Here is a 26612-nt window from a genome sequence, read left to right on the forward strand (position 1 = left end):
ATAATATATATCTAAGATATAAAAAACGCGCCTTTGTCGATAATCATAAAATAATAGGCACACCCCTTTCTTGGAATTCTACATTAGCAAAATATCAAAGAATGATTTTGTCGTATTCAATGATAATATAAACAGGATCGATTGTAGCAAAATGGCGGTCTAAAAAGGAACTGTAAATAAAAAAAGACCTGACCTAGGCTGTGGTAGTAAAGTAACGTGAGGAGAGTATATATTGTAACGTGGGTGGGATAATTCAATATTGAATCACTTTGTAGAAATACATTTAGAAATTTATTTATATTTTACGACAAGGCCTTGGAGTCGTGGGAGTGAGTTTATTAAATCACGAGAACATAAAAATGGGATGACTTCGTTAAACTAGCAGAATAGACACGAAAACGTGTTCAGAGTGAGTTTCGCTAAAATATACGAGAAAATTATGTTATTTCCACATAAATAATTATTACTAGAGAAAAACACCTTTTAGGCCAACACTTTCGCCATATTTTGTGCTATTTATATAATGCGTTGTTAGCGAAAGTGCTTTTAACGCAAACGGTAATTAAAAATAAATTATGGTTCGTAATAAAAAAGTTAAACAGAGATAGTACATTTAGATTATTTTCAATTTATCTGAGTGTATACAAAATAAATCAAGTTTTGCGTTTCAATTGTATGCAAGTAAGATATTCTGTGCAAATTTGACTTTAGTGTGCAAAAGTATACATTTCACGACTGAAGTTCATCCTTTTGTCGAAATAGTTTTTACTTGACAATGCTTCGAATGATGTAAAAGAAAATTTAGTATACATATGAAAATTTGATTTAGATAGTATAAAACAGAACGTTGTATTATTTTATGACTGACTTGCACATATTAACACTGTATATACGTAGTATATGCCATATGCTAAAAAATAAGTTTTCACGAAAAATTAACGGAAATAGTTTCCAGTGAAAATTCAATCATTTACTATTTTTTTCAATTATGTATTCGAAAAAACTGGCGGTCAAAAAAAATAATTATATAAATTTGATAATATTTAGGTGTATATTAGGGATTTGAAAATCTAAAAAAAAAAGTTTTGAACCCTGGAAAATATTAAAAAAAAACAATGTCTGGTTAAGTAACTGTAAGGAATCCTACCTAGTTACAAATAAATGCAACCGTTTCACCAACTAACCATCGAGAGAAATTTATATATTAGAACACCTAAAAGCCAGACTATCGAAACCCATAAACATTATTTTTTTAGCCCCTTTTATAGTAAACAGAATCGACGTTAGTTTCATGGTAACCATGCATTTTACTTTCTGCACCTAGTCGCTTTTCAATGCATACTTTGCTTATTTACTATTATATTCTTTGTTCTGTGGTTACCATACAGTTGTTTTCACCGCTGTTTTACTGCGTTGATCTAATATTTTTTAAGTTATAAATGCGTTAATTTATTAAATAATTAGAGGACAATAAACAATCATTGGGTAATTATATTGATTTACTATAAATTTTAAAATGCTTGCAGTTAATTTGAATTGAAATAAATTTTAAAATTATTTGTGAAATATAATTGATGGTAAAATAGTATTGGTGTATAATATTTAAAAAAATATCAGCTATGTTTTAAATATAATATTTGTAGGGGGAGGGGGGGGGGAGTAACGTAGATTTTGCCTGAGTCTCTAAATAAACTAGGGTCGGTTTAGCCTGGAACACATATTCTTTATTAGAGGCGTTTATTATTAGTTTAAATAAGCTTTTACACATTCGTTTAAGCTTATATAAGAGAACATATTTTTTGTGTATTGACATAATACAATTATTATTCTCGGCCATTGTGACGCACTGGGGTAACCTGTTAGGTTACAATTTTTTTTATTTAAATTTTAATAAATAAATAAAATAAATATAAAAGGTTTGACATTTGCTCACACACTAACGAATTTTGAGAGACACTAACATTAACCATTCAAGGAGTTTATATCGCATTTGACTGCCTGCTATAAAATTTTTAATTTTTTGGACGCTTCCGCATTCGACACCGACACCCGACACTGACACCTGAATTACATCAGCATATTTCTATATATATATAATAAAATATATACCTAGCGTTTCACTGGCTAATAAAGTCATCATCATGATAAGAAAATATCAAGATCTCGATGCATAATATTGAGCAGTTGAACGGCCATTATAAGATAGGAGTTGGAAAGTGCTTCAGTTCTAGTATTTACAGGTAAGAACAGTGGATGCGATCAATAACTATAATCGCCCTTATTTGGATTTGAGCAAGTGTTTTTTTTAAGTCTAAATAGGAATATTCCGACGGCATTGAGAACTTTGAAAATAAAATTGTATGACATTTTTTTAAATTGAAAGGCAATTAGTTATATAATAGCAAGCCCACTTCTATTAAAAATTAAGATTCTCCTGCAGGTCGAGGAAATCCGATATCGACTGCACTCTCTTGAACATTTTTAGGTCATCCGCATATAATAAAGAAATTTGAACAATTTGTTGCTGCTTCTATGTCATTAATGAACAATAGAAACAGCAATGGACTCAAGTTGGATGCTTGCGGTACTCCAGTGGAGGTAATGATATTTGATATTATCGTTGAGAAAATGAGATAAATCACTGTTGCAGATCACTATGAACACATTGCATTATACGTTTATAAACATATTTTTATAAATTAAATTTTGTGCATATTATATTTACAAGGTGCAAGAAAGTTGGAGTAGTATATTTTCTTTTCACCAACGGTGACTAGAGAACACAAAAGATGCAAAGCTACAGTAAAGACGTTCCAGACACATACTATCGACTTCCGCTTGATTATTTATGGTACATTAGTTTTAATTAAGTGTATAATGCACATATGAAATAAAAAATATTTATGTTGTTTAATTTATTACGTCTTATACCATACACCAGGAAAAGGTGTGTCGATTAAATTAAAAACATGTATTAATTACGACAGTTGGTAGAGGCGTAGAACCAAATTGCGAAAATAAAAACAGTATGAGTCACAAAATCTATTTTTGGGTTGTGTATGTAGATATGATTCTAAAATACATGTCTATCAAAATAAAATAAAATAAAAATAATTAAATTAGAGATTGTAATTTCAACTTTTTTAAAACTAAGCTAATCGAATGTCAAATTATAATGCTATTGTTCTCCTGCAAAGTTGCGATTTTTTAGTCATGTCATTTTTCCTTTTACATGCAGATATTTTTCTAAATAACGATTTCACTTTCTTATGGTGTCAAGTCAGAGCAACAGTATTTCATGAAAAAATATTTAGCAATTAGTACAAAACAAGCAGTCATACATCCATAACAATCGAACTCTTCCTTATACTTTTCCTCATTTTCATTTTTTGTTATTTATGCCTAACTAATCAATTATCATTCGACATCTATTTTTTTAGTTTTTAAAAATATAAATCTTGAACATCTTTACGTCTAAAATCCATTATTGAAAAGTTGAACTAAAGCAATTGTTTTAATGCATTATTATAGTGATGCAATTAACAGTAATCTTTTATATTTACTCATTGCTTTATGTCATCTGACAAAAAAATACACACGCTAGATTATTGCGCAGAAACTAACAGCTGTTTAATATTTTTGTAATAACCCTATATTGATGAAATAGTGCTGCTCGTTTTAGTTATAATTTATTGTAACTCCAGTTTGATTTGATATAATATGTCAGCTTTTTAAAAGATACGATAGAACATTTAAATTCAATCCAAATGTTCGTTTAATCTTATTTTAAGAATGCGTGTATATTTTATATTTGAGATACATAAATAACAAATTGTTAATTAATTGGTAATATTTGAGGTAAAGCGATATTTCTGTAAAATAAATTGCCTGTCATCCAAATACAACTTGTTTCTAAAGTAAATATCTATTTTGTAAATAAATATTATAGATATAAAATATATTTAAACAAAATAATACATTTAATGATTAGTTTCCACGAGGAAACTCAATGCATTAAATTTTTTTTTGTTATTATATTGGTCACTTTAGAAACGCCCTGTATAGTAGTTAATAATGTAAATAGAATACCTGTCATCTAAATATATATAGTATTAAAAATATTTATAAATTGAAGACATATTTTATTTACTAGTGTACAACAAACATGGCGGCATGAACAAATAATACAATATTAAATTTCAGTCTACGCACATACCCGAAAAGGGTCACGTCACACCAAAACAAAAAAGGGCAACGCGAAAACAAATCAAAACAAAGCAATAAGTTAATTCGACACTATTTGGTCGCAATGTTTTGAGAATGGAAAATGAAACGCGCCCTGAAAAAAAAAAACAATATGGCGGAATTTATTACTGAGTAAACATTTTGCGATGTATACACCAATTAAAAATTAATGTATCGGAAAATATTTACGCAAGTCAAAGTGAAACGTTGGAACCGAAATAAATTCCAGATGAAACGATTCACTATAAAGCTGAATTAAACCGCAATGAAAAGTTTTGAGATGGACGTAGCAGCTATAAACACGCCTGCTAGCGGAATGTTTTGAAGTATATGTTTTTTTATAGCGAAATAGCTTTGCTAAATTCGAGTATTGCAAGTTGTTGATGATTGCAAGTAAAATATACTATCGCTACTGTGGTTGTCATAATAAACGGAACGAGCAATAAAATATTAGCTAATAAATAAATTAATTTATATATTGTAAATGTGTTACAACGAAGTAAACACAACCAACAACTACTAATTAAGTATTAAGATCTGTTTATTATGCTTTTAACGCGTATATGCGACAAGTAAATTTCTCACGGTTAATTCGTCTTAGTGTTTTCTATATGTCCGTGTGGTCCCCATAAATTTATATTACATTGATCTAATAATTATAGATCGATTATATTATTAATAATGAGTGACTAATAAAAAATGCTTAATCGTTAATTGGGTTACGTATTTTAGAATTACAATGTTTTGTTTAACTCTGCATTAATGAATAAGCAAATGACTAATGACAATGGCAAAGTGAAAAAAAGTATATTGATGTGTATTAAATAAGATTTTATTATTGCTAATTGGATTCAACTGCGTCAAGCTCACATTTTTTTAACAAGCGTGTTTATAAATTGAGCACGTATTCGTGTTCGTCGTGAATATGAAGTTTAACATTATATAAACGATGTATGTGACGTTGAGATTTTTTGTAGTAAAAAAAATATTTGCTCTGAGAGATAGCGTCACGGTAGCTTTGTTCGATTGCGAAATTTCATTATCATATTTTATCCATTCAATGAAATAGTTTTTGCTGCGTTCGATAAAGAAAGACAAGGAACGATTAAAAATTCTCAAGTCGTTCTTCAGTTCGTTCTCCTATAGTTGGAATGCTAAAGATTCTATTATATACAAAATGTTTTGCAGATGTTTCAGATAAAATGTGGTTAGCACTGCGATGGTAATGTCGCGCGACAAATTTGTTATGTACCGATAAGAATATGATGGCGTATCATAACGTCAGTCAGTGGGTGTGGTTTGTATATGTACAAATATGTTATATACATAAAATATTTTCAGATGATAACAGTATGTTGGTACAATAGAGCTTCCTTAGAAAGAGGAATTAACCGATGATATATTACCGAAAGAGTCATGTGACTTATTCTATTTCTCAAACGTAATAAAGATATTAAAACTCAACAAAACAGAAATAAGCAAATAAATCAAATTTGCTTGAGTGGGTTTACCTATAATAAAGGTATTCTTAGAATAAAGCCAGCAAAACAAATATATTGATTACAGCGAAATACATAAATCAAATATATTTAGCACAGTCAGTATATCTTAATATAATAAATTAGTGGGCAGAGGTTATTTCTATAATAAAAAAACGCTTATTTTGGAAAAGTGCTTGAACCTTACAATAGCTTTTGAAGAGAATGGGAAAGTTATTTTATACTTATATTAGTCATGCATAATACACGTCTAGTTGAACATTAGCAAATATTAATTAATTAACAATGCAATATTCATATTAGAATTGGATTACGTTTCACAAAAAAAAATACGTTTTACATAAATGCGCAACTTAATCAACAAAACGTCAATTAACTTATCAGTGAAACTACTTCGGAAATACATAGATTAAAGAACAATATAACTAATTAAGTTCGTTGTAACAGCATTGGAATTCGTTATAAGTGAACATGTACGATAAGTGGTCGATATGTTTAAGTTTCTAATCTAAATTTTCAATACCTTGAAATGGTAACTGCTATATAAATACATCTATTTTAAACGGTTTTTAACGCAATCCAGATATATTGGCGTTGTGGAAAATATCATTCTGTTAAACAAAATGTGTCGAATTTGCAAGTGATATTAACGAGTACTTGTGAATTTCATTTGAATCTGTAATATGCGAGCAAAGAAACGATGGTAATGAATCAATGACGAAAGTATAAGGAACACCTGGCCGAATATTTGGTCGGTAGGAATACCAGACAGGTGGAAATTATATCAACGACGGAATTCAATCAACAACCCGAATTGATTCGATTTTTATTAATAGGATGTCGGTAAATAACGGCTATTATTTTTACACAGTAGATACTAGTGGTTTATTATCAAATAAATTGCGGTTTTGAGATAAAACTGAGTGTATTACAAAAATAAATACTACTCACTTTTATATAAAACAGCGTGATACCATCTTACGTTATGTATACATACATTTATACATTTTTACGTACACTTATTTTTAGAGAAGCTGCATAGTTGTCAACTGGAAAGCTCATTCTGGATTTCTTTTAAGCTCGAGAGCAGTCTATGTTAAATTATTTTTATAATTATGATAATGACGTATTTTGGATCGCAGGTATTGAAAAATAGTATTTTTATATTCATGATTTACAGTGTTTGTAAATCTCATTCACGAAAAGACCATAAAACAATTATAAATAACTTCAGACGTATAGATTTATTGTAAGCATCTATATTATTTTTCATTTTATTTATTGTACATGTTCTACCTTCACCCATAATTTGACATTCACGAGAGATGTGATAAAATCTTTTGAAATTAATACTCAAGGCTTTAATAAAGTGAATCAACAAATTAAATAATCTCGTGTTTTCCAATGACCTAACGAAGCTCTTCCGTAACTATTAGGAGAGCTTCGACAAGGTTTGTCAAAAATTGGTTGCTCGGATGATTTAACTCGGTTATTTTTGATCGATTATAGACAGCTTGTAACCAATGGTGGCCGATTATAATCGGGAGTTTCTCAAGAGTCCAACCTGAGCCCTCTACTATTCACAGTTACAAATTCAAGTTCTCTTCTGTATGCAGATGATTTAAATGCATTACATTTGTTGCGTACTCATACGGAAAAAATAGATTCTCTATAAAGATGGACTTTTGTTAACCGTTTGCCCTTTAGTGTCGGATTGTTCCATACTATGTCTTTCATTTCGCATTTTCTTGGTCCTGTTTGTCATCAGATTATTTCTACCATTTCGGTGGGAACATTTCGGTTAGAAAAAATGACAAATAGGACGGTTACAAACACAATTTTTTCTGTGTATAGATGATTAAAAATTGTTTAAATGCATTCGATCTGTTGAGTTATTCAGATTCTCTATAGAAATAGGTCTGCCCTTTAGTGTCGGAAAGTGCCATACTTTCATAAGATCTACCCAAATGTTCAGCTTTGTTGCGAGGAACGTTTTTCATGACGATCTGACAGTTATTCGCATTTTCTATGACACTTTAGTTCGCAGCATTTTTGAATCAGGATTTATAATTTAGAATCCTCAAACTCAAAAAGTTCAAAAAAGGTTATTGAGATACCTTTATTATGATGATATTTGGTTATTATCAATATCAGTCAATAGCTGCTGTAGCTAGATGAAGATAAAAAAGATTATGCTATAAAATTCGCCGGCAGTCAAATTTTATAGCATAACTCTCACTAACGTGTAAAGCCCCCATACATTTTTGCAAACTGACGATTTCTACGCGGAGCAATCTCTTTTTATCTGATTATCAATGATTACCAAAGAAAAGATAAGACCGATTAGAGTAGTTGAGAAAATCATGAACAATATTTTGCTATTCAAATATTTTTGACTTAAAGGCTTTCAAGAGAGCATGTATATTTTAAACATCTGGAACGGACCCACCCCTTATGCAGCGGTTTGAAAAATATAACGGTTGAAAATATTAATACATATTCGTACAAATTTCATTTTTAAGCTTCTATGAAAATTTTTCGAAAATTGAGAATTCTCGATTTTGTATTTTTCTTGAGAAATTCTCGGAAAGAAACACTAATCGTAGTTACTTCTTAGTACCCAAAGAACTAAGGAGTTTTAGCCTAATAACAACTCTTGGTAAGCGTTTTTGCATTTTAATATAATTAAGAATGGGCACTTGTTGAGTCAAGCGGAATTATATTAACGAAATATTTTACACGTAAAAGGATATATTGTTGACAAAAGCTTTTTGACTCGGCTAAATGTTTTTTCTACACGTAAACTAGACGCAACTAAAATATTTTGTTTTTAAGACAAAGTTTGTTGTTGTTATTTTTTGTGCCACTAAGGTTGGAGTTTGATTTGGAGCATTCATTTAGTTTGTAGGAACTTAGTGAGTCCAAGTTGGAGAACGCCTGAACTCAGAAGTAGATGTTCAAGTTTAATTGTCAGTAGAAGCGTCTGACGAATTGTCTGAGGGAGTGAGTGTGAGCATATATTTTTTATAGAGTCACTTAGTTTTTAAGTTGTATAGAAAATCTTGTTAGGTTAGGCAAGAACCAGGTCTGATGTGAAAAAGAAAACGGTTGTTTTCTTGGATGCTATTGTACGACAAAACTCCGCTTGGTGATAGTTCGGCTGTACTTTTGTGTGTTCCAAGTCGGAAGCGAAGTGGAAGTAAGTTTAGTAGCCGTGTTTCAAGTGTAAATAATATTATTCTATCTACTAGAGTTAGGGAAGGTCCTTCGCTTTTTTTACTATAAATCGTCTTGGCACGGAAAAAAAATATTGCACAATCAGACCTTGAATGGACATCGATTATTACTTTATTTAAGTTAATTTTAATCATTAAATATTTTTGCATTCAATGGAATATGGATATTTTTTTCATATGGATTTCTTAGCATCTGGTGTACTGTTTTGATCCATTCTAACGATAAATTTGTTGATTTATTTTGATTAATTTATTATATGTTTGTATATATTATAATTATATATATTGTATTAGAGTTATAATGTATTAAAGAGTCCTGTGCATATATTTACAAAATAAATAAACACATTGATACAAAACAATGAGAAACCAATAGAAAGTAATTCTGAGAACATCGAGAATTAATTAATACATTAATACTAGATCAATTTGATCCCGAGACAATATGTAAGCAATAAGAATCCATCAATCGAACATATTTAATATTGTTCAGTGTATTTGATTAATAAGGTAATATATTATAATAACGCAATCGTATTACACAATGTGTATTTAAACACTATCATGTATATAATTAAACGACTTTTTTCTGAACACACTGCACCAACTAGCCAAAGTACGATAAATTGGCATGTCAAGATTACCACTTTAAACGTCATTCGTATTCGTTAAAGCCGGATAAAGTATTATGTCGTAAAAGACACTCGAAACACGTTTATTGAAAGCATTCGCTTCGCAATGCTCCAATAAAATACTAATAGATTCCCCTAAAATCCACTTCTATAAGAATCCTTCAAAAACGAGATGATCCAATTTAATTTGCTTTCGATAAAATTAAATTCTTTTAAGATCAAATTATTGAGATTTCCTTCTGGGTGACTTTTATATACGTCACCATTATTTGATTGGCTCTCTGAGGAGTTCAACGCCATTGAAAAGCAATTGTCTCCGATAGTGGATGAATTTTACGATTTTCCATCTCGCCAAATTTCAATATCTTCTTTTGCTACTTCCATAAACTTTCAATTCTATGTATATAAAAGTTGATCCACTAAGATGTTTGACATAAAAAATACTGAAATGTATTTTATCGACATTTTTATTTGCAAAACATTCGGGAACATTAGATATGCATTACTATCAGCTACTTATTTAAAAGCTAAGAGCAAATATTTATGACACATTGGAAATCATATTGTGAGCTTCAATAAGATTAAATAAATACTATAGATATTTATTAAAATATATATGTGCCTTTGTGATTTTGCTACACTTATGACTAAAAAATAATTTTAAAACTTACCGTTTTAGAAAATATGCACGTGTCGCTCACGTACAGGTGATGGGTCTCCCATCTCCTCAAGAACTTAGAACTGAGGATCTTGCTGATGACAGTGCGAGTGTGGTTGAGCTTACACACATTGATGTCACCTTCGTGTAAAAGCTTGAACCTGGGACCGGGGGCAGGAGAACGACCCTGGGTCGGTGAACCGTCTGTTACCTGGAAATACGAAACATTTATAAATATACGATCGGATACAAAGCGTTGAAAATTGATACTTTAAAAAACGGTTTGTAAGCAATTACTAAAGTTCTTTAAACTATGTTCAAAATTGACCAAAAGTAGGGTTGACCTCGTTGTATCATATTATGATGTATGTTTTATAGCAACAATACAGCATTCCGAGAACGATCGATGTTTACGAGAGGACATAAAACGCCACGACGACACAGTGTAGTTTAATTGAAAGCGTCCTAGACGAGTAACGTGTGGTTTATATTTTATTGCGGTTATAGACCGCAATAAGAACCTTATAGCCGGACGGGACGTCGGCAAATATTGATATTGTTAATGAAAATAATCACTGGAGGAGAGAGCAGGGGTCGCCAACCCTAAAGAGACAAAGTGGCTCTGCAAATACAATTTTAGAAGTGTTCGCTTTAAACTATGGACAATATCAAGAGTGGATTTTTGAACAGCATTTTAATATAGAAACCATTTAATGAATAAATTATGTAATCAGTAAGTGTATTGTAGATCACAATAGTAGTACACAAAGAGGATAAAACAATATTTGTACTTTGATATTAATATATTGATAAAGTACAACACAGTAGTCAGCCGTCAATTATTATTTGACACTCTAATGTTATCTAATATATTATATTTCATGTGTATTACATGAAAGAGGATATTCCAATGAGTGTTTTTATAAGCGAATATTTAGTCAGTAATTATATAATTTTGGTTAGATTCGATTGATTAGAAACACACGAAAAAACCTGCTTTCATTTTGGATTTGAGAGAGATCCTTTTGGATTTGATTAGATCATTGAAAGAGCGATTCTTCAAGCACAAATAATCGCTCATTATTGAAGTTATAAAAAGTTGGGTTAGGCAACCACAAAAAAATGCATGTGATAAGTATACATATATTGTCTTTAGATTTCAGTCCATATTAATAATAAATGATAATCAATAACAATGTTTCTTTTATATCCCAGAAAATCCATAAAACTCCTAAAATAAAGCCATTAAAATAATTTTAAATACAACTGTTATTATTAATCTTAAAACACAGATACCAACGATTCAAGAACATCGTTATTTTCACACTAAAAATATTTTGCGTATCCACATTCATCCATTAAATTAAAGTATCCGAGACTGCGATAAAAACAACCTCAAATATAAATATAAGCATAACATGCCAAAATAAATATTGCTTTATGGGCAGAAGCACACGTTTCAATAGTTTCAGATATTTAACTAAATGTTTCAGATCTTAAACTTGTTTTATTAAAATTGTAAAATATTTTAAACATTTTTCTTTTAATTGTAAGGAATAACGTTGTTTTTCTCCATTATATTGCATATAAATACTACAATTATTTACATGAAAATTGTTATAAAGCATTAATTTATTTAAAATTTACTATCATATTAAAATCAACGCTTAATAAAATATCTAGTCATTAGACAAAATTGTCTAAAAATCACAGTTTTTATTGCTTTCGTTTGTGGAAACCACCAAGAACTTAGAATCCGAGTTTAACATCGGCAAAACAAACAAAAAGCCAAACCAATTGCATTAAAAACCGTTGGACCCTACTTTAACAATAAACAAGGATCAGTCCCAAATATTTATTTTTTATTACGAATCTGACTAATGTGTAATGATGACCATTACATAAAAAATAAATATTAAAAACATTAGTTTAGGTGCACACATAAAAATTTAGAAGAAGTTGCTCATGACAAACTTTGTCGAATGTTTTTTGAAAGTCGATATAGACTACATCGACCTGAATTTTAGAATCGAAGGATTTTGTCACCGCCTTTGCAAGGCACATAATGTCAGTGACCGTGGAACGACGCGGACGAAACCTGCGTTGTCGGTCTACTAGCGTTTGCCGTCAGTGATTGTGAATATATTTAGGAAGAATTATATCAAACAACTTAGCAGGTGCTAAAGAAATGTTGACAAACTCCACCGAGCATGTTTATAAATAACATCCATTTTAGTAAATATAAAATAAATTTATTTTTAATTTTAGTTTGATATTTTATATTTATATAGTACGATTTTATATATTATTGTTTGTTTTCAATGATTTTGAATTTTACCTTATAATTATTTTCATATTAATTTGTTAAAAAAATTTAACTGGTTTCGTCTTGTAAATATATTATTTTAAAATGTTATAGAATTCATATTAATTTATATGTGTATACATATATGTCGGGAAGCGGTATGACACGTTAACGTTTAGTCGTTAATATTATGTCGGTTAACATTTTCTCTCATTCAATTTCTAATAGTTAAACTTGAACTATGATACGACTAGTATACGCAGTGCACAAATTATATTTGTATAAAAATACACAAGTTTTAATATGCACTAGTAGACTTATAAATAGCATCAGTGGTTATAAATCGATGAAAATATATAGTTATATTCCTCTTAAAATATTTAAACCAACATTTGATTGCATTTGTGAAGCACGCCATTCGAAATACCGATATAATTCTTTCACACAATTCTAGAATATAAAATATTTTATATTCTGAAATGCTTACAACCTGATATAATAATTTAACAATACTCAATTAATAGTTGCAGATACTTGACGTGGCATTTTTAAATTAAAAATATACTCACAAGACAATGTTCAATCGTATCCATTATTAAACCACACTAGACAAGTGCACCACTAATTAACACTACCGACATCTGTACATGAAGTCGCAAATGACACGATAGAGCCGCGTAGCGATAATTTCTCTCCCCTCTCCGTAGGAGATAGCCATTACTGCTGAATCACCTCGTTAATTAACCTTTAACGACAGTGACAATTTGCGTCATTTTTAACAAAAAAAAAACATTTATAACAATGCATAATTTTGTAATCGATAAAAAATATGACTCACATTTGCGTCAATGGATTGCATGTATTATAAGTAAAATACGTGCTTGGTTTTGCTTTAGGAATATTTATTATATGACGTCAAATATTAATGCAGTAAATAAAGGTATATAAACAAGGGTTATCGATGCATCAAAGCACACGTGGGGAACGCATGCAATAATTTAACTAGCATTACTTATCTTTAAATAAAATGACAATTTTTGAAGAAATATATTTTTAAAACAAGTTTTATGTCAATATAAATGCATAGAATTTTTTTAAGTTGTGTCATTAGTTATTCTGCAAATTTCACTAAATAAAAAATAAATTGTATCAATAATTAAAAAAAAAACATAAAATTGTTTTAAATATAGAAAAGAGTCAAACCGACCATATCGATTGTATATATATAATGCATACGTATCTTGCAATCCGAGGTAAATTATATCCGTGTAACCCATTTCTTTCTTATTTATGAATGTCGACGAAAGAGATAAAGAAAGATTTAAATGTAAATTAATGACATATATTTTATTAATTATAGACTATTACTACAGCTTACAGTCAATATTTGTCATTATGCACGATTTTATTTTAACTATTTATATGCATCTATAAGATTAAAAAATTTAAGGATATTTAAAAATTAGTTAAATCAATTATTTAAATAAATAAATAATGATGATTTATCAGAATTATAATTATTATAATTATAATAGATATTTTCGATCTTCCATACAAAATTGAAATTCAAAAACACTAGGTTATGGGAGTTAAAAGCAAGACCTAATAATTATATTTAAGGTTATTTCATGAATGATATTAAATTGATTTAAAAAAATTATTGAATGCTAAAAATAATTTAACTACTTAAATATATCATTTCTACTATGAAACTTTGAACTTTAAAAATTATAAAAAATACATATCTCACACTATGTTAATGTAAGTTAATATTCCTAGAAGTCTTGAATTTGATATCTATATTTTAAGAAATTATGTATAAAATCTACTATTTATATAAGCATCTGACGAACGTTAAAAGCCGAATGTGGCCCGCGAGGCTGAAAAGGTTGCGCTGCATTAAAGTTTGCAACGCGAGCTTTTCTGATTTTAAAGACGCTTTTAACTTAAAATATTCGACGGAACCTTTAAATCGTTTTAACTTTTATTTTATTTCTCAAGTTTGAATCTTTGATAAGATATGTCGAATATCTCATGTAAAACGATGTTATCAAAGCGACTCTTTCTAAGAATACGAACGATTTTATTAAATAAGTCATGCTTATTTCGAGTAAGTTATCTTGATGGGATTCTAAAAAAAACAAGTTTTTGTTTTAGTAAGATTGTGAACAGTGACGATAGATTACTTGTCAATACTTTCACAATATATAATACACGTATTATAATATACTGGCAGCGCAGAGAGGCGAAAATGTAGATCATATAACACACAATATTACGGCCTAGCCTCGTTAACATTTCGCCTGTATCCATTTAAGGTCAGACCCTGTGTTTGCGAAAATGGTTCTTTCTGCGTTTCGACATTTCGCCGAGACCTTGAAAGGCAGTTTTTACTGCCTTATCGACCGGCGAACGACGAGCGTTTATCAATTTATTTTTTTATCCACTAGAATACTACTGTATACTAGGTAGTAGTACCTATTCGTGTACCGTTGGTGCACTTACGTCATTGCTCTTCTCGCTCGTGTGTCGTCACAGCGAAAAAGTAATGAAACTGTACGGTGACAAGATACGGTGACGGAGAGCGACGGACTACGAGAACAAAAGAAGACTCTTACATCTAGAAAGCGAGACGCTCTACTTGTAGTAGGTATAAGACTACTACGGACTACAGTTCTACGTCGAGCAACTTTATTTGCGAGCATTGTGCACTCGAAAAATTGCGAAAACATCACAATGCGCGCTTCTTCTGGTTATTGTCTTTTGTGACTAGACAAAATAAAAAAAATATTTTCCATTAGTTTCGTTCGATACCTGGAACTACTATGACGTAAATTGACAGTAAAATTTAGAAATATAATTTTGAGCGTTTTCCTTTTAGACGTGAGAATAAATTTGCTATCGAGCATATAACGAATTAGTAATTATCAAAAAAAAAAATATTTCAATGCTATCAAACTATTAAGTCATTAATTTTAATCATTAATAATTTGTAATTCTATATTTATACAATTCATTATATAATGCAGATTACTTTTAATCTGTATTTGATATTGATACATAAATACCGTGTTACAAATAACCGTTAAAAGAGTGCGACTTTGATCCGGCCAAGGTAAAAAAAGAAATAAAAAGATAATAGATAAAACAGTCAGTAAAACAAATAGTAGGTACTAGCAAATCCATTTTTGCCAGATTTATTTAGCCCAGAACAAATGGACCTGTTTTATAAGCTAAAATATTATAATTCAATATTATCAGAAAAGCACAGATATTTCAGTTTCAGTCAAAATTATAAATAATTGGCCAAGGAGTTGAGGGTCTTTAATCTCCTCACACTTTTAACTACCACTTCGCTTCCGACTTGGAAAAACAATGACGACAAATCGACATTTCACTTCGAAAATAAAATCTGGTCCAGTCAAGCTTTTAAAGCTTGTAGTGCAAAGAGTTTATTTCGATTTTTAAAGACTACTTGCATAAGCTACAAAAGCAAAAAGTGTACAGCCATATTTTAACTCTTGTAAATTAAGAATAATACATCTATATACAAGTATATGTATATCCTAATAAATATGTATTTTTAAACCTATATGCATAATTTATGCCTTTTATTTGAAAAGCTCTGTATTTCCTATATTCATATTTACAAAAAAAGAGATTTATAAACAGACTAGGGGTTTCAAATGGTGTGATTTAACAGGGAATTATTTTAAGAGATGTGCATTTAAATAAATATTTTGTTTCATTAAACGATTTTTTTGTGCATTTATGTAAGGTAAATCACGAGATATTTTGTTTGAAAAAAGATTCAATACAGAAAGATATTCATGGAGTGTTCACTGTTCTGATTAATACTCGCTCGCACCTAATCTGTCTAATAGTAATGCACAAACAATTTGTTTTATGCAACAATTATTTTATATATTGCTCATTTAAATTACGCTTGTTTTAATATATCCGTTATTTTAATATTTATTAGTAAGCGGTAAAATATTCGAATTTGAACATAAAACTATGAAGAATAAAAAATTACAAAAATCAATAAAAAGTAGCAAGACTATATTTTAATTTGAAAAATAATAGATTCTTACTACCTTACTTCCTTATCAATAACTTTAGATAAAAAAAATTTCAGTAATTGCGATAGTACACGATAGTAAATTTCGCAAAACAAAAAAGGATACAATTACTCTGTAGTTGTGATATAGCACAACTATGCAGTGTCACGGGGATTATTGCGCAAACGAAAATTACGCAAAAACAAAAATTTTAACCAATAGATAATCAATATACATATATATTATGTATATTTAAAAATAATTAATATATATAAAAATAATGTCTGTATATATAACATATGTTAATATGATTTTAATTTAAAAATATCATGCCTTAAAAATATTTTATATATTATTATTAATAATTAATTAATATTAATATTTTTTTATTTTACAATTATTTTAGTATGATAACTTTACATTTCCTATAATTACACAATTTTTTACTTAAAAATAAAGAAATATATCAAGCAGTTGGGATTAAAAGTAAAATATATTTTAAAATCAAACAATTACATATAATATATTCAGAATTATCGCTGTGTGAATTTTCGTGTGCACTATTTCCGTTTTAATTAAATTACTACCTGCGTTGTTCAAGACTTAAGTAATATGTTATATAGAATTGGTCTGTATTTAGATATTAAAAAATTAAAAATATTTGACTTCAAATATAAGCGAATATTCGAATATTTTAATTTATAAACATTACAGAACTTTATTGTTGAAAACGGCTAAATTTATATTTAATCATTGTAGTCATTTTCTGCATGATCAACAACATGGATTTAAACATAACGTCATTAATCTTTTTATATATACGAAAGCGGTAATAAATTCTAAATGAATCCTCAAAAAAAAATTTATAGCGAGTTGCTAGATTTAAGGTTAGACAAGGTTGTTTATGGTTGTATACATAATATGCTTTGCAGTGCCGCAATGAGAACATTTTGGTACATTGCTGTTTCTTGTTTATAAGCATCATACCACTGGTAAAATATTAAAATCTGTGAGAAGATTACTAATAATGCACTTCTATAAGATGTTTTAGATTTGATTTAAAAATATTTTTTTAAAGATGTTTGCGTTAATCGTTTATCTTTGTTTAATGTGTTAAACATTTTTTTAGAAAGCTATAACTTGCGAGCAACTGCGATTTTTCTGAACAAGAAAATTAAAAAAATGGCATAAATAAACTAATTTTTACTTAAAGAAAGCAGCAAAATTTTTGACTATGAATATGAATTAGTATATATGCTAAAAATCATTATGTCAATATTTTTTCTGTTTTATTTAAGCGAAATATAAATTTATCAATGCTATATTTTTGAGAAATTCCAGTAGAATGAAAGATTCCTTACTGGTTTAACTAAATATAGAAGAAATACTGTTAGATTTGTCTTAAGCCAGAGTAATCTGATCTGCAAAATAGATATTTTTCATATTTTATAGAGGGAGTTAAAGAAAGCTTAATTTATTTTTTAATTTGTATTTATTAATCTTTGCATCAAAAGTATTATGCAACTTGTTTAATTTAATTTTGTCGGCTAAAGAGATTAATAAGTCAGTTATACATTTTCAAGTTGATGTTTGCACTAAAACCGTTGGACCGTATTTTAACAACAAAAAACAATGAGTCTTATATATCGCTGCCGAGCATCTCCAAGTAGCATATTTTAATAACTATTGTTAGATTTATGTCATTTTGTTTTAAATCCAAAGTTACAATGAGGCAAAAACGAAAAATTCTAATTCTATCCAAATTATTTGCATTAGTCTTTCAAATAGGGCATCTAAATACACGGCCAAATTCATTACTCGGTTCTTGGATATATTTACTTAAACTTTTGACTACTATTATCTATTGACATAGAGTTATATTTATATTATATAAACAAAAATATTTGATTTTCGTATTTCGCTCAAATAATATTTAATTATAAAAATAAAAAAAATATTGAATAGAAAATTTAAACATATGTATATATGTTAATCACACACAGGAGCGTCATTTTAGATTTTTTCAGAGAGAAGGGGGGGGGGGTGCAAGATTGGTCAGTCAGTGGTCGTTTTTTTATATTTATTTTTAAACAAGATTAAATGACATACATTTTTCTGGACAAATTTAAGCAGGTCCCTGTTTAGAATCCACGGCAAAAGCAATAAAACAGTGCCGTTACCGTCACAGTGGAAACGCTCAGTTATCTAGCGTTTATATTAAGAATTTTTATAGCAATATTATTACTTAAAATAAGTGAGAATTGAATGAAGCATATCTAAACCAAATTTTGATCAATAGGAGAGCGCAAAAAACAATTATCACTACTCAGAAGTCAAAAATCCACGTCAAAAGCAATAAAATCGTGCCGACGCCGTCGCAGTGGGAACGCTCGTTACCGAGCGTTCCCACTGCGACGACGCCGACACGATTTTATTGCTTTTGACGTGAATTTTTGACTTCTGAGTAGTGATAATCGTTTTTGTGCCCTCCTATTGACCAAAATTCGGTTTTAATATACTTTGATCAATACTCTCATGTATTTTTCTGGTCAAATTCAAGAGAGGCAAAAGCCTCTACCTACCTCTCCCCCGCAAATGATGTCTCTGTACACACACATCGTTCAAATAAACAATGGACAAGGATAGATACAGAAAACAAGAACTTATACATTTATATTTTACTACAAACATTGCATAACTCTTTATGTGTAATGTTATCAGCAATGTATGTATATGGATACAAATGATACAATACAGTGTGACTGTTGACATTGAAAATTTTATAAATATGATTTAATGATTTAAATTAAATGCTATTAAATATGTTCTTTAAATAATAGATTTAGAAGTTTAAGAATTAAATATATATAGATGTATAATTATTTAAACAAAACTTTACTGTAATATAAATCAGACGAAACTGTTTACAATAATTTTATTTAAATGTTAATAACAAGACATATGTATAATTATGAATTTTATTTACAAAGCACAGAAAAAGTTAGAATTGCATTTGGGAAACAAGAAGCAGAGGTTCAATAAAAAAAATATAAGTAAGATAGAGGGGGAAAGGTTCCTGAGCTTTAACTGTCAGATTAAAATTTTGATTAAAATGAATAACAACGGCGGATAAATTTATTGTTTGTTACAAAACTATTATGGTTGATAAATTTATCAGTTTTAAATATTCGCATTGTAACGGATAAACAATCTAATAACTTATATTACACCGCAGATGAAACAAATGTAAATTATTATAGTTGTATTTAAGCAAGATTTAATTAGTCATAATATATGAATTTTATAGTCCACAGTCAAGATTAAATTTTGTCATGAAGCAAAGTAAGATAGATATAAAAATGGCAAAGGAATATTTCAAAAACATTTGTTTCGTTTTTTGTTCGTGAACGTGAAACAATTTTAAAATATAAATTTGCTTATCGTAAAAACACGTGAAACGACTCACCCGTCCCAATATATTGTTGACGTAAAAAAAATGTGTTTCTACTACAAGTCAAAGGATTAACACAAATGAAGTGTCAACCACTTGAACATACAAATAAACTTGAGAGCATCATTATTTTTTTTGATGCAGAATTTGCTCTTTTCATTTTTGTAAAAGTAAAGAGTAAATATTTTTATTATTTCTTAAACGATAATAAATATTATTTATATAATAAAATAATTTATTCTGTTGGTATCAAAATTGCATTGGAATAGTTGAAAAATAACTGTTCACATTTCGTGCTAGCGTTGCTAACCATCAACCGATAGATAACAAGCGAGCCAGACATTAAAGATCATAAATCAGTGACGGTAAATAATAACAAAATTCTTTAATGTCCCCCGAGTATGCCGTTTGTATTCGCATTTAATTTTTTTTAATAAAACGACAAATTTTTCAGGATGCCGAAACAAAATGTGACATAAAATTTACATTGTGAAACAATACTCTCGAAATGGATTTCCTATCCCCTTTCGATACACCACTTAATTGAAGAACAGACGGAGAATTTTGCATTTTGAAAATTGTGTGATATATATTTCATATTAATAAATCAAATATATTTAAATTAAAATGATCGGGTACGCGCTTAAAATAACAGGTTATTTTAAAACCGCGCGGGAACTCGGGTCGGAAGTCCTACTTCACTTTGAAATATGCGAGGGTTTAGTCAAAATTGCGTCAAGCGGAGCTACGCCTAATCGACCGATACAACCCTTAGTCCGATTTGATCTCTGGAATGATTAGGAGACGGAACAGATTGTATGGCAATATTTCAACGCCCAGGTGACGCTTAATATATTGTTGCCGTACAATAGTATCTGCGCATATATTCACGAAACAAATAAATAAAGACATGGTGTAATTGTGAATGATGGATGTACTTGAATGCTTAATGTTTGGCGATCTCTTTGTGCTTTTTGGTGATACAGTTAGAAATGAGAGATGGTCTCGTAAATAAAACAAAATAAATATTATTGGTTATGTTGGGAAGCATAATATGCGAACAAAACTATGTGCTATGACACGAAGAGCCGCGATAAGGATAGTGTTGATCATCATATATAAATACAGAAGTTACAGCATGACAAAACTAACTGATATTGGCAATAAAGTCACTAAGATAACGTGGCAATGAGTGAAACATATATGTATGTATGTATTCATGAGTACAACGCTCTGAAAAACACTGTCTGGAAATTCTTGATGAAGATGAAGGGAGCAGCAGTGGGGTATTGGACAAGTGTCTCTAAAGTCATATTTAATATTTCGATTAATCCACATCTTACTTTAAGTTCAATATCTAATTACTGGAGCACGTGATTATAATTTGTACACCTGGGCCAGAATTACACAACAACAAAACACATACGTCTGTTTATCCATATCGATAATGTATTATAATATTATGTATATTCATTTTAGAGCACATTCCCCACAGGTATTATAATTTGATACATCGAAAACAGTCGCCGCTGGTAAATTACCAAGCGAGCATCAATCAAAGAACTTTCCATAGATAACATAATAATAGTGATGTAGGGCCCTCGTATGTTGTAAATATTACGTTACATATTATTAATATTATATTTTATGGATGAAGCTGACAAGTGAGAATTTACGTCATGTTTCGAATATCCTTTTCTTGGAAACGCTGTAAATTTGCTTTTAATTATACATAGGTACGCGTACACACTTGCCACATAAATTAATTAGTTGCACGTTCGAGAGTTGAGAAGAAATATGTAAACCACATGACGCATGTCTGATGGAGTCTCAGATTTCATATTTGGATATGTTCCAACAGCGGTTTGGCAATGTATCCGCCGTTGTTAGAAGGCAAATTTCGCGTTCCGTTTGGACAATGCTTGTTTTGACGATTTGGTGTTTCAAAGTAAATAAAACCTGGAATTAGACCGATTTGCTTTGCGAGCTTTTGGGAAATCTCAGCTCACAGGAAGCAGGCAATCTTAATGGATTCGAAAACATCCCGAGATAAACTAGCGTCGCTTTATCTGACACGCATTAAGTACTATTGCTCGCTTGACGAGCTTTCAAAGATTATTTTTAAATGACGTAAATTAATTACTAGAGTTGGGCCAAGAATGTTTTGTATATCAGATATTATATTTGATGAATTATCTATATTATAATTCTCAAAGTGTGTCATACTAAAAGCTTGCGAATGCAACACTTTAGTGATACAATTTAAAAAAAATGTTTTACTAGATAGCTGATACCTAAAATACCATATAAACCATTGTGTTTCATAATTTATATCGCACCAGAAAGATTAAAATTAGTGATTATTATATAATTTGTTCGAAGAGAGCAGCAAAGATTAGATTTTCCTAGATTTTATGAATCTCACGGATGAAAATCGTAATAGATAATTGAAATAAAGTCGAGCTAAGTCGTGCATACAGACATCTATTGATTGTAAGCTATAATAGTAGTATATAATTAATACAATAGATAAACCAACCATCATGGTTGGTAGACTTATTATGTTACTAAATAATTCTGATAAATTAAAACTGTGAAATGGAACGCGGTAGCTAGTGAATAATTGAACATATATGTGATTATGAATATGGTCTAAAAATAATGTATTCATTCACAGACTTTTATTGATTGCTGGCGATTTGCCTTTTTGCTGCAATTGGTTAAAAGTCATAATAATTAATTTTCGGGATTAAGAGTTTGTAAGCCTTTAAAAAGAGTCATAAAACTAATAGATTTGTGTCTCTCGTATTTTTTGTCAGCATAACAAATAAACAATTATGTGTTTCCGAGTGGAGGTACATTAACAGTATCTTTAGGTATTTTCAAATATTTTATTTTAACAAAAAATAAGGATATCCGGCAAGCATTTATTTATTCTAAATCATCCGTTGCGACATAACAGACGCTAGCTTAATGCGTTCTCTAGGGTTATCAATCTAATATTCGATTATTCGAATTAGTCGCCCGATTTTCAATTATATGAATATTCGAATATTCGTAAAATATTCGTTTAAGCTATCTGCAATGAAATTTGAAATGACTTGTATACTTGAGCATCACGGGTAGTCATTTATTTTCTTAATATACTCGAGTGACTAGTGCCGCTCCAAAATCCATGGTTTTGTTTCGAAATGCGAGACAATGAAACATTTATTATCAACAAAAAACGCATTCAAAAATCATTTGTGAACACAGTGTTTATCGGCGTGTCTACTATGACCGAAATTCGCAGAACTCGTGTTTTTATATTTGTTGTTTTAAGAATTTAGATATATTAACCGCAATGAAATTATTAAACTGATCTAAATAAAATCTTTTCGTCTTAAAACAACAAATATAAAAACACGAATTCTGCGAATTTCGGTCAAAGTAGACACTTTGATAAACACTGCTCACAAATGATTTTTGAATGAGTTTTTTGTTGATAATAAACTTTTCATTGTTGCAATTCGCAGAATTCGTGTTTTTATATTTGTTGTTTTAAGACGAAAAGATTTTATTTAGATAAATTAACCGCAATGAAATTATTAAACTGATCTAAATAAAATCTTTTCGTCTTAAAACAACAAATATAAAAACACGAATTCTGCGAATTTCGGTCAAATTAACCGCAATGAAATTATCAAACTGATTGCTAGTTATTTAATTATTATCTAAATCAGGATCCGATCTTGATGAACATATATCAAATTCATTCCAACTTTATTAACTATTACATATACAAAAGTTTGATAAAACTATTTTTTTGAAATGTTTTTGAATTATTATATTCGCAACTGATCTTAATTCTGGTGATTTGAAAAAGCTAAAGTGACGCCCCTGATCAAAAAGTATGTAATAATAAATTAAGCTTTTTCCTTTTGACGCCCTCATAAATGTATATATTATACAATCATAACTAGAGCACAATACGAATCCACAAACTGCGAGTACCTGGATGAGAACAAAGCAATACTATCCGATAGATAGGTATAAAGCCGAATAGCTGTGCTTATTGGAGAGTTGTCCAATATTCAAACAATACTTGGAAACGCAAGCGCCGGTTATTAGGTGGCACACAAAAACGAAATTATTCACTAAATATTCTCTACTAGCAGTTGTTCATGAGAACGGGTTTTTAAGAAATATTTTTTATACTTTTTTTAATAAAAAGTTGGTTACATTATTTGGCAACTAGACCAGAGAAGCATAGGCCAGAATACTACCACACTCTTTCATTTACACTTTCCTAAGAACTTCAGTCAGAGTTCAATCAAAGAACTACTACTTCGCTTCTGACTTGAAATAACGATGGTTTACCTGAACTGGCATTAAGTGGATCTATGCTGAGTCGATTAAAACGATCTTTAAAAGCTTAATGATTCACCATTAGGCACCTGAATACTCAAGAGTTTAACTCGATCTTTGATACGACTTAGATACTATGAAGACTATATAGATATCGCAAAAATTGGAAGGATTACAGTCGAGGAATTTTTGCTTTTACCATAGAAAAGTATTGAAACGAAAGAATTCAAAACAATTTTTCAATAAGTTAAAAGAATTTGGGTTATATTTTAGGTATCTTGTTTTCTTGGTGCAAAAAGGGTTAAATAACATCATCGCAAGTATATATCTATGTTGGATGATAGGGTTATAGATCGCACGAATGTGTCTTTCTCCCTTATACATAATCTTTAAGAGACTCGTGTAGTTGTGTTGTACAATAATTAGGTTAGAATGTAAAATAAAAGAATATTTACCAAACTGCTGATGTCTATGGCTGATTCCATACTGCTGTGATGCGACGAAGAAAATATTCTTCCTATATCTGCCGTAGAAGCTGTTGAGCACCTTCCGTTCAAATCGTCCACGCTTAGATGTTCCATAATTCTGGGTATAGTCAAAGTTTCAGAGTTATTGGACGAGCTAGTGCTGTCGATGGGAGTTCTCATGAGTATAACTCCAGCTTCAGGCACCGGAGGAGGTTCGGATCCAGCCAAGAAGACATCGTTAGCTTCGGCGAAACTGTTCCCATCTTCGTTGGTAGAAACGTTCGCTTCTGTACTCTCGCTGTCGTGCCTGTCGCTGTCTATGAATCTGATGTTGTCCAGTTTGGCCAGGTTGAACTCGCTAGGCGTCGGTATGTCCACTTCGTATTTGCCGTCGCTGCTCAGCTCGGATATGACGTCCTCTGACGTTTTTGGCGGTTTGTCTATGGTTATGGGTGGCGGCGGCGGAGGTATGACGGTCTCCGCCTGCTGCTTTGCTCTCCTGCCGAAGCAGAACATGTCCTCGAAAGCAGAGCAGCAGCTTCTGAAGCGTCATAAAACAAAGCGGTTCTTGACCGGCATTTAGAAGGCCGATTTTGATACTGGCAGAAGAACGGCGAACATCTTATAGGTTTTTTAAAGTCTTAACGATGCCTTCAGATGGTCATCGTTGGTTTAAGTGGTTCTTTCGCACAACACAATCATCTTTAATGAACTGAAGTCTTGTTTTGCAAGATGAGTAACGATCTTCATAAATAACAGCAAAAGATACGGGATTGCTTAACGCAAACTTTATTCTTTCGAATCTATAAATTATACACATCAAATATTTTTTTAACAAACGCATGTGCTCTGAACTACAATGTAAATTATTAAATAATGTTTTCACAGATTTTTTAAGAAAGCCATATATAGTATATATACATAAATATATATTTGAAATTTCAGCTAAGAGTATTGCATATATGCATATAATATGCATTGATTTTGGAATATGGTCATAACTTTTAAAGCAGTAAAAATTTTGAAAAATAATCGGTTGAGGTATCTTCATAAGAATAAGTAGAAATTTGGAACATTATCTGTACTATACTATGTTCAGAAATCACAGTCTATAGGCAGCATTTACCAAAAGAATTTCATTGGTCCGTTTCCGCCAAATAATTCCGCCATAATTTTGAGAATACAAATAAATGCACTGTTTTCATGTGTATTTTAGTTACTGTTTCCTGCTTTTTAAAATTGTGATTTATTACACCAGTATTGAATTTCGTAAGAAATTTACAATCACTATGTGTAATGATGGGTTCTAAAAACGCGTGTATTAAAGAATAGTATTTGATAATTCTTAGATTAGATAAAATAAAATTGTTTTTTTAACCATAACAAGTAGTTCTATTTTTATCATGTGGTTTATATTTTCTGTATTCCAATTTTATATTTCATGTATAGCTCTAATAATAAAATTTGTACTCAGTGGTACAATTTCACAACGATAAAAATAAAATTATTTTTAGAATAGTATTTATATATGCATAACTTTAAGCTATTTCATGAATCAAAATAACAGTTAAACAGATTCTAATAAGTAATAACTTTTACATTATTGATTTAGTACATGCTGATCCAATTAGTTTCCTATATTGGCAGAACTGTAAATCAGACAGCTGTCAATAATCACGCGTGTTCAAAGTGGCAAATTTTAGTTTGCAAC

At 30.0% G+C, this 26612-nt stretch overlaps 1 protein-coding gene across 2 annotated transcripts in view; it reads right to left on the reverse strand.

Annotated features, from left to right (window-relative positions):
• LOC148226658 (C-Maf-inducing protein-like) overlaps positions 1 to 26612 on the reverse strand; it is a 57556-nt gene that overhangs the window by 29243 nt on the left and 1701 nt on the right. Inside the window, exons 2-3 of one of the 2 annotated variants that reach the window (XM_088203772.1) lie at positions 24890 to 25704; positions 10284 to 10481 (exon numbers count right to left, since the gene is read on the reverse strand). In XM_088203772.1, coding sequence (XP_088059898.1) covers positions 10284 to 10481; positions 24890 to 25417 — 726 coding nt within the window. In that variant the 5' untranslated portion in view covers positions 25418 to 25704. Of the gene's footprint in view, positions 1 to 10283; positions 10482 to 24889; positions 25756 to 26612 lie in introns of both variants that reach the window. The other variant, XM_088203773.1, reaches the window with a different exon arrangement.

This window comes from Plectrocnemia conspersa, unplaced genomic scaffold, assembly GCF_051122295.1.
Source record: "Plectrocnemia conspersa isolate PC_06_02 unplaced genomic scaffold, ASM5112229v1 ptg000014l, whole genome shotgun sequence".
In the NCBI taxonomy this organism is placed as follows: Eukaryota; Metazoa; Arthropoda; class Insecta; order Trichoptera; family Polycentropodidae; genus Plectrocnemia; species Plectrocnemia conspersa.